Here is a 10,076-nt window from a genome sequence, read left to right on the forward strand (position 1 = left end):
ATCGCCGGTTCAAAATGCCAGACGGCCCTTTCCAACAAAAATAATTTGTTATATGAGGGAATGGTATTTTCGTCAAAAAATAATAATAATAATAAACATTTGTATGGGGTATTTGCTAAGAAAAGTTGGATGGGGTAAAGTGCGTAAAAGTCTATTATTGGGGGAGTTTACAATTTTCCCTAATAAAAAGTGCCTTTTTTTATTTGCTAGAAAAATATATATTGGTGAAAAAAATGAGACAAAAATTTTAATTGGGGTAACTTGCATAAAAAGTATAATCTTGGAATTATTTGCAAATTTTTTCTTTTTAATTTATAAAAAATTTATCAAGAAGCATCCAAGCGAAACACCATGGTCCCTATTATCATAGAAAAATTGATGGATGCAACTCGCATCACCATTCAATCGAACGATGATGGCGTCTTATGAGAGACAGAAAATAATCCAACAGTGACTGTCAAGTGGCAGTACCCACTTCCTTTCGATCACTGCCCATGATGATGGATATCTATACAACCACGTGGATCAAATCATAGCCCCCAGTGTACGTCGTTTTAATCCTTTTTATTTGGAAAAAAGTTTATATAAGGTTGCTACCTTATATTGTAGAGTTAAGGTGCACTTCAAAAATCTAGTAAAACTTTCCAATTGATCATCTCGACTTTGAGATGAAGTTGAGATGTATAGATATAAGGAAAAAACATAATTTCAAACTCTAAATTAATGCATCTCACAACAAGTTATGTGAACATGTTATTTTTTAAATTTTCAAGTATCAAAAGATCTACTCGATGTGTACTATTTTTTAATTTTAAATTTCATAATTGAAACTGAATATATATTTTCCCCTATCAAACCATTTCCCAAAGGGGAAAAATTTATATAGAGCCTAGGCTTTAAATAATCAAATTAAATGCTACTTCAAAAATTTCACTAGAACTGGTTGTTTTGATGCCCAAATATCATCAAATTGATCATCTCGACATCAACATGCATGGACTTAAGAAAAAAATGGATTCAAGTTTTGGAAATAGTGTATCTTGTAACGCATTTTTGGACCGTCAATTTTTAAGTTATTCAAGTTTGTATAGATTGCTAAATCTACACCATTTTTTAAACTTTAAATTTTATAATTAAATATGACAACATATTTTAAGGTTAGTAAAAGATTTCCAGTATTGAAACCACATTTCTCTGCATTATTTCAAGGTGGGCTCTAATTTGATTGTTTAGAGGCTCAGCTATATACCAACGGCACCATTTTCCAATTTTAGACCCAAACCTTATTTATACAGGTGTGCACCTTATACAAACTTCAGCCTTTTATTTAAGGAAAAAGTTTATAGAAGGATGCAACCTTATAATGTAGAACTACGATGCACCTCAAAAATCTAACGGAAAAAGTAGTTTTAATATTGAAAAGCCCCTTGATTGATCATCTCGGGGTCGAAATATATGACCATGAAAAATAAAAAGATTTTAAGTCTAAAAAATAGTACATTTTACAACATATTATCTATACTATCCATTTTCAAGATTTTATTATGTTTATAGTTGTACTTGATTTTAACCATTTTTTAAATTTTAAATTTTATAATTAAATATAAAAATAAAATTTAACATTTTACATCAAAATTATATACCATCATAAAATTTGAAGGTGCACCTGACCTTTACACCTGCGGATGCATCCATATGCCAACTGCACCCTTATTTAATATCTCCTTTTACCCCTTTGATGAGATTTTTTGCCCTGTAAAAATCTTGTGTTTTTGAAACAATCCATATTCGTCAACCTTTTTCCTCTCTTTCTGCTCCTTATTCTTCAACCGAATTCCTCTCTCTCTTCCATATTCTTGAGCCGTATTCCTCTCTCTCTTCCATATTCTTGAGCCGTATTCCTCTCTCTATCATTTGGAATCTTCTTCTTTTCCTCAGACTGCAAAAGAAAGGAAGCAGTGGGAGAGGAAGAAGCCGATGCCGAGTTCTCCTTGTGAAAAAGAAGAATGGGGTGCAAAGGCATGGGATTTTCTCTGCAATTTAAGAAGTGGGTCTCCTCTAATTCAGTGCATAACCAACTTTGTGTCCATGGACCTGATGGCCAACACCCTTTTGGCCGCAGGTGCTTCTCCTGCAATGATTCATGCCCTTGAAGAGATACCCGACTTCACCCCACATGTCCATGGCCTCTGCATAAACATTGGTACTCTCACTCCTCAGTGGTTGCCTTCCATGAAGGCGGCTGCCATTGAAGCTTCTCGATCGGCCAAGCCATGGGTTTTGGACCCTGTTGCTGTTTCCGCTTCTCCTTTTCGATTGCAAGCCTGTAATGAACTTGTGGACCTCAAACCCACTGTTATTCGAGGCAATGCTTCAGAAATTCTTGCTCTTTCTAACGGTTTTTCAGGCCCCAACAAGGTAATTTGGACTCTTTCTGTCTTGATTTTTATGTATTTCTCTCTCTCTCTCTCTCTCGTTTGAAACCTGCATGCCTTACATGCTTTTAGTGGGGAATAATTCTTTTTAGAGCTCATAAATTAAGGGATTCATATAATAATCGATGATGGATTGATGATTGTCGATTAATAAAGCTTAACAGATGTTTAGAAGAATTTGGGTTGAGTAAGCTGAGCGAGTTTAGAAAACTGGTTTGAGACTTTGAGTTATATTAGGCTCTAACTACATGCTGAGCTTAATTGGAGCTTCATGCTATTAGCCTCTTGCTTATTTCTATTCTATCTTTTTTGGTGACCTTTTGTGACTGGCCACTGATGTGCTCAGAAATTACCTTTTCTAGAATCGTTGTACCATGTTAAGTTTCGAATCTATTACTTGTCATTACTTCTCCATGGATGCTACTACAAAATGCCTTATCCTGAATTTAAGTGACTCTGAAGCAGTGTTTAAGAAAAGGACTTGGGCTCAGACTCGCCATGGTCCCAAGCCCGAATTGTCGACCAACTTGGCGGAGTCAGCTGTCCGACTAGGCTGAGTCTTTATAAAACTACAAATGCTGGCTGGGACTCTAGGTGAGACTCACCTGCCTATTGACCTTTTCCATCTATACTTGGTACCCTGCATGATCTGAGTGACTTGGGTGAATCCGAGCCCATGTCACCAGTTTCTTAGGCATTGCTCTCAAGAATGAGGCTTTTCTTCATAATGTGACAAAATGGTTGGGGAAGGATTATTTGGGTGACTATTCCTTGATCCTATTGTCCTTCCAAAATATGATCTGAACCATCATGAATTGTTGTAGATCGTGGGCAGTATGGGTGAGGATACTTTGTGCTTATGAAGTTTCAAACATTATACATGGTTCCCGTAAGCAAGGAAGGTGAAAGTACAATTCCTCTAGGATACCGATGCTTTTCAAAACTTGTTGATAGCTTTGGAATGGTTGATATTTCTTTATGGAAATAAGCAAGGAGTATTACCTGGCTAGCTATAACTTTAAGATTTACTTTGAGAATTGAAAGAACTAAAGCCTATTCAGGAGCTTTGATGGTTGTCTTAGTTCAAATTCCTTATAATAAGAATTTAGAGACATATTTTCTTTTCCTGATAAGTAACCATGAGATGGTTGTGTCAGTCTTTGTTACGATAACCTATCAGCATACATAGCTGATACCTTTAATATTTATGGTACCTCTCTATTAGGAGTGGAACTTTTTAAATTTTAGACAGGCATTTCAAACTAAAATATATGCTGTTTTGGTTATGTGGTTTCTATTTTCTTTATAATTGTTAAGTTTGTGAATTATGTCAAATTGTTAACTGGTGTTTAAATGACATCCACTAATCTGTAGATAAATATGAAGAATTAAGTGGTTAAATTGCACTTATATATTACTAGAATGTTTTATGACGTTACCAATACAAAAATTTTAAAAGTTTAAGATGTTACTATATTTCTCAATTTTCTTAACTTTTCCATATGCAATCCTATTTCTCTCATTATTTTTGTACATACAGGTATGTTTAGGAAACCGAAAGACCTAAATGAAACCATAGAAAAGCAACTTTGTTTCCTGGCAACCAAGTGATGTCCATATTTTCAAAATGATTCTGGTCAAGGGCAGCCAACTTTGGTCTTTAGTAAGAATCTTGCTTCCTTAGAGCATCAACTGCCCCACATTCCTCTCCCCATCTTTTGGTTGGCATTCAATGGATTCATGTATTAATCTCAATGGAGTCTTTCTCCATTATTGATGATATGGCAGAGGATACTTAGGGATGTCTGGATTCAATGGATTTCTGCCACATTCCTCTCCCCATCTTTGTTTTGGCATTCAATGGATTCATGTATTAATCTCAATGGATTCTTTCTCAATTATGGATGATATGGCAGAGGATACTTAAGGATTTCTGCATATTAAGTGGGGAACGTCCCCTAAGTTTTTACTTGGATGTTGGAAATGATTAGTGGACTACGAATCCTTGCGACATATCTTAGTCCTTTTTTCTTTAAAAAAAAAAAATTGCAACATATCTTAGCCTTATTAAGGGTTTTAAGTGTACAACAAAAGGATATTAAGGAGTTGTAGGAGGAGTGAAATTTTTCTACAGAAACCAACGAAATGAACTTCAGAAATTTACTATTCAATATTCATATGTATGTACCTATCTCAAATGCCTATGGTCTCCCATTGACATGCTTCATTAAAATCCAGGTGAGGAACTGATGTTTTAGGCTGCATTTGTTCGAGGTAATTTATGCAATAGATCTGCAACTTCTCTATTTTCCCATTGTAAAAAATGGGAAAGCGCCAATAGAAAGGATTAGGGCCTTTATGATCTTTAAAACTATGGTTGTATGATGTCCTATAGATGGCCAAATGTGTAGGATCTCAAAATTTATTTGAGCAGCCTCCTTAACTCGTAACGAACACAGCCTTTAAAACCTTGACAGGCTGATTAGGTCCAATCTGGTTTACTTCCATTCCAACCAGATGGACAAAAGAATTAAAGATAAAGGAAATGTCAAGTAGTCAGGTCATGTGTTGAAATAACCTGTTAGCAGATAGATATTCACAATTGTGGGTCCCAACCACAAAGTACATGTGGCTAATCTAATATGATTTTGATAATCTGTACATTTTTTTGTCAATGGATTTTACTAGAAATTGGGGATATCTTGGCTTATTCTTTTTTACTAGGGTAGAATGTAGAGGTACACTTGAATGGTTCAGCCTTCTTATGAGGAAAACATGAAATACAGTTACCAACAGAAAAGATTTATCAGGTTGGCAATAAGTTCTTCGCCATGTTTTGCATTCCACCTTGTAGTGATAAAATCAGTAAATTTGGAGTTAAGAAAGTATCAATTTAGCTCTAAATTCATGTAGTCGTTTCTCGGTTTTGTTATTTTTATGAGTCAATGTTGAACGCATGCATATGTATTTTTCATTAAAAAAACACATATATATGTATTTTTTTCATATTTAGTTTTTCTAATTATGCATGTAATTGCTTTGTGAAGTTCCTATATTATATAAGGAAAACAGGAAATAGGTCTCCCAAATTAAATAATTCGCAAACGTTAAACCTTTAACTGGACGTCATAACTTTGGTTGGTCAATGCCGGGGTGGCAGCCTATTTGATTGTTTTAAATCATTTGGATCAGTTCAACAGAAATTTACTCCTGTTTTACTCATTTGATACTGAATGGCCATTTTGTAGGTTAGTCTGGTCATCTAGATGCCATCTAGGTCCATTAAATGTAAATTTACATGCATTTTATTTAGCCTACTTAGACCTGAGTGATGCCATTCTTCATCTTTTTCTTGGATCCATAGGGAGTGGACAGCAACCACTCATCAATGGATGCAGTAGAAGCAGCTAAATCCTTAGCTCAAACCAAAGGAACCATCGTGGCTGTCTCTGGAGCCATAGACATCATCACCAATGGTACGCAAGTGGTAGGTGTGCACAATGGTGTGCCTATGATGCAGCGTATCACTGCAACTGGTTGTGCAGTCACAGCTCTCATCTCAGCATTCATTGCATCAAACGTAGAGCATCCATTTGAGGCCACAGCCTCTGCCCTTGCTGTTTTTGGGGTGGCAGGGGAGCTTGGGATGAGCAAGGCAAATGGACCCTCCTCTCTGCGCAATCACTTGATTGATTCATTGCATGTGCTGGATCGCTCCACTTTTTTATCACATGTTAGGATATCGGACTTGTAGTATTCTTTTTTGGGAAAATAATACTTATATCATCAGTCCTTGTCAACTATTGGTGGATACGAACAGTAGGCTTGTTAAATATTGACCTTGTTTATCAAATCAGAATATGGTTCATCCTCACCATCTGTTCATGGTAGCAGACGGTATGTTATACATTCCTTTCTTCTCTTTCTTAATTAATTTGTGGATGGTCTTCCCAGATTCGTCATAATAATCAATAACAATGACATGCTTATTTCTTTTTCAGTTGTATATTGAGAAGCCTCATGTGGTTGTAACTTTTCATAAACATCAATTATTTGAATGGCATTTTATGCTTCTTGCTCACACCTTTTAGACAGAGGATATGCCTCTGCAATTTGAGAATATGTATTGTTGCTTATGACATGGGACCTCTGCAACCATTTTATGGCTTGGGGCCATACCCTTTGGTGTGAAAAACGTTCAGCAATCACGGACTTGTGATCTTTGGCAGGATGTGATTTAGTACGTGCCTTGGAAACTTTTCAAAGGATATTGCAATTTTTGCAACTGATTGAGGGAAGCCGTTGAAAACATTGTATTGTGGTTTAAATGGATTACAGAATTTAAAAGTGGGGTTCATTTTATCCTTATGAAGCCACTTTTGAAGGGACTAACCAATAAGGTCTTGAGCATTGCCTGCCTTTCGACAAGACCTTCCGGTGCCTATGCAACCCCAAAAGCAAGCAACATTAATCTCTAATCAAATGTTTGGGAATGTCCAAACCAGGTTTTCTCCCATGAAGATTTTGCTTGCACAACACTCTAGTTGGGGCATCTTAGGGGGGTAAAATTATTGACATGTGTTCATCCTTCCCCATCCTGAACAGGGTATTTTTCTCATTTTTTGAGCAGCCTCTTAAGAAAAGTGAAAAAAAATAAAAAAAAATAAAGGTAACTCCTCTAATGTTAATTATGATCATTTGATTCCTTTCAATGATTTTGTTACAATATTCAACTATTTAATTTGTAATAAGGTCGGCTAGTTGTGGACCTTAAATTCCCATTGCTGGTCTGGTCCCCTTTATGGCCCACCAGGTTGGATCGGTTCTTCATAATTAGGGCCAAATAACTTCGGGAACTAGGGCTAATTCTGCCTAAGCCCAGCCGACTTAAACCCTTAAAAGATAGTCTACACATTATGCATTCACATGTAAGTTTTACGAACTTCATATTAGAATATCATCATCCCAATGAATGGGTTGGAGGCCTATGGATATAATTCTAAATTCAGTGGGTTAAATGAAGGACTAATGGCAAAAACGAAAACAGTATAAAGGACTTAAGACGGTTTCATAAAGATAGAAAAAAGGAGTCACCTTGTCGAGGCTTTTCCTTACATAAAGATTGATGACTTTCTTCACTGTTTGTCATCCAAAAGAAAACTACTAACACTGAGTGATGTAATGTGACACTAGAAAAATAATAATGTCCAAGCATTTCAATAAATCAAAATCATCCATAACTTCAAGAAATAATTAACTCTACTTGGGAAGATGCCCATTCGACTTGCCTCAGATCCCTCATGATCACTTTCCTTTCTTCCTTCATATATTTTGTTGGAGTCACACTGATTTTCATTTTCTTTAACACAAGTGAATTGACGAGCAAAAATTTCACAAAGTCTGTATCATAAAAATGCCTTGTAGATGCTTCATCTAAGGGGTAGATTCTTGGTAGCGATATATGTATGGTCTCAAGATGATCGTTGAGGCAATCGAAAGGTCCTTCAGTCTCCCAAAAGCTGTCTGATTCATAGTAACAATATGAATACTTGATAGGGTCATCCTACACAAATCATGAAAATAAAGTAAGTGAGAAATAAACACTATAGACCAAAGTTTTCAGAACTTGAATAGCCTAAAGTCCTAAACCCTTGATCAATATCGAAAATCCCTATGGATTGCCCTCATTTGTTCTCTCTCTCTCTCTCTCTCTTTTATGTGATAATCACATTGCAAATACAATGACTAATCATAGAAGACCAAAGTAAAGACAATTAAAAATACAAAGTGGGCATTTAGAGAGCAAGAAAACTAACAGCAATTATGAGTATCTTTAGATGTGGAGATCTGCTGAGCAATTTAGAAACTATGTTTCTCTCCATTCCCCCACTTGGGTAAACACCAACCACCAACTTGCTCAAATTATAAAACTGGAAAAGACCAACTGAACTCAAGCCCTAGAATCAAGAAATCAAAATATTTAGTCAGTAATGGTATAGTTATATAATCAATAAGAAACTAAGATAAGAATATCAAGAAACAAGCACGTACCAACATAACGCGAGATCCGAGGGAAAGGGTTTTAACGCGCACCACATCACCCCGAAAGACATCATGCTTAAAAAGTTGCCAATTGTAATTCGTTTGATATTGTAGTCCACTAAAATAAGGTGAAAGCGTAATCTCCTCAGGGCGTGGAGTATTCATAAGATGAATTGTGACCTTAGAGGTAACATGTAATACTACAAGATTCGGAAGACAAACCTCAAGATGCTCGAAACCGTAGCAACCATCAATCAATAAATGCTCAAGGAGAGTAGACTTTGTGGCTATACTCTGAATGAAGGTCTTTGGTAGTTTACAATTTCTAAGGTAAAGATATTTGACTCTACAAAATTCACCAAATGTGGAAAAGGGTGGTAACACACTATCACAGATTTCCAAGGTCTCAAGAAATGGAGAGTTTGAAGCAATATCTTGAAGCAACTTGATATCACCTATGCAACCTTTGAGCTTGAGAGTCCGAATGTTGCTGAAACCCTTAAAATTGGATGGAGGAGTAAGATTGCAATTAACTAATTCCAACAATCTCAATGAATTACAAGAAAGTAAGCAAAAAGGCACATCATAAAGTTGGTTAAGGTCGTCTTGAGACTGATTGTTGGAAAGAATAACTTCAGCTATACCCCCGTTTATCCATAAATCTACAAAGTCTTTGCAGTGGTACAAGTCGCCCTCTATCCTAAACCTTTGGATTGTTTCGCAACGATGAGAAACAATATGATCTATGCCATTGATGAATCTGTCATGTTTCTCAGAAGGTTTACGATAAGGGAAGTTTTTTGGTTACATGGATTTCAAATTGACATCTAAATAAGGCATCGAACACCAAACATGTTTCCATTTTGTTGATAAAATTGTTGTTCTTACCGCCTCCTTAATGGGTAAGAATGAGAGAATTAAATGAATTATTGGTTGTGGTAATCCACTTAAACGATCAGAATTACACCTCTCTATTATAGCTGATGTGCTTTTTCCTTTCTTTGAGGATCTCTTCGGCTTTATCATTGCTCTAGGCATTTTGCATACTACTTTTGTGCGAGTAAGGAAGTGACGTAAGAATGTCTCTGTATGTCTTGTACTATTCACATAAATATGAATGTGTGGAATGACCTGCAAAATAAGAGTTAGTAGGAATTCAGCATTACGATGCCTCAAAAAATAGGTCACAAATAAATAATAAAAGAACTCCATCCAATCCAATCGAACTCTGGAGAAAAATATAGAACTTATGCGTAATTTTCTCATTTGAGAGCCCAAACCTACCTCACACACAGATACAGACGCACACATTCACACACACATACATGCAACATACACACACAGATGTGCACACTTACATGCGTGCCCGTGTGCACACTCTTTCTTACCTAGTAACGGGCAATTCATGGGCTCCCAAGATTAAAAGAGAAATTCCTCAATCAGAAAGAATGGTGACGAAGGGGCGAGATACGACTTATAAAGCCTGGGGAGAGATATAGTGAGATGAATTACGAAAAGAGCAGAAAGATGCTAGGACTGAAAGAGAAATTTTGGATGTTGGAAAGTAAAACGTCATAATAAAATCATGTGAGATATCAA

At 36.1% G+C, this 10,076-nt stretch overlaps 1 protein-coding gene across 1 annotated transcript; it reads left to right on the forward strand.

The window, feature by feature from the left end:
* The first annotated feature begins 1,742 nt into the window (after positions 1–1,742).
* Positions 1,743–6,439, forward strand: LOC18444034 (hydroxyethylthiazole kinase family protein). The gene is made up of 2 exons (XM_006854212.4): positions 1,743–2,418; positions 5,800–6,439. The coding sequence occupies exons 1-2, from the start codon at positions 1,978–1,980 to the stop codon at positions 6,187–6,189; spliced, it is 831 nt and encodes a 276-aa protein (XP_006854274.1). The 5' UTR covers positions 1,743–1,977; the 3' UTR covers positions 6,190–6,439.
* The last annotated feature ends 3,637 nt before the right edge of the window (positions 6,440–10,076 follow it).

Source organism: Amborella trichopoda, chromosome 7 (genome assembly GCF_054954075.1).
Source record: "Amborella trichopoda isolate Santa Cruz 75 chromosome 7, AtrichopodaSantaCruz75HAP2 v2.0, whole genome shotgun sequence".
NCBI classification, from domain to species: Eukaryota; Viridiplantae; Streptophyta; class Magnoliopsida; order Amborellales; family Amborellaceae; genus Amborella; species Amborella trichopoda.

Coding starts and splice junctions, on each gene's coding strand:
- LOC18444034 (XM_006854212.4), top strand. CDS start 1,978: ATGCCGAGTTCTCCTTGTGAAAAAGAAGAATGGGGTGCAAAGGCATGG. Junction 2,419..5,799: donor GTTTTTCAGGCCCCAACAAG/GTAATTTGGACT, acceptor TTGGATCCATAG/GGAGTGGACAGCAACCACTC.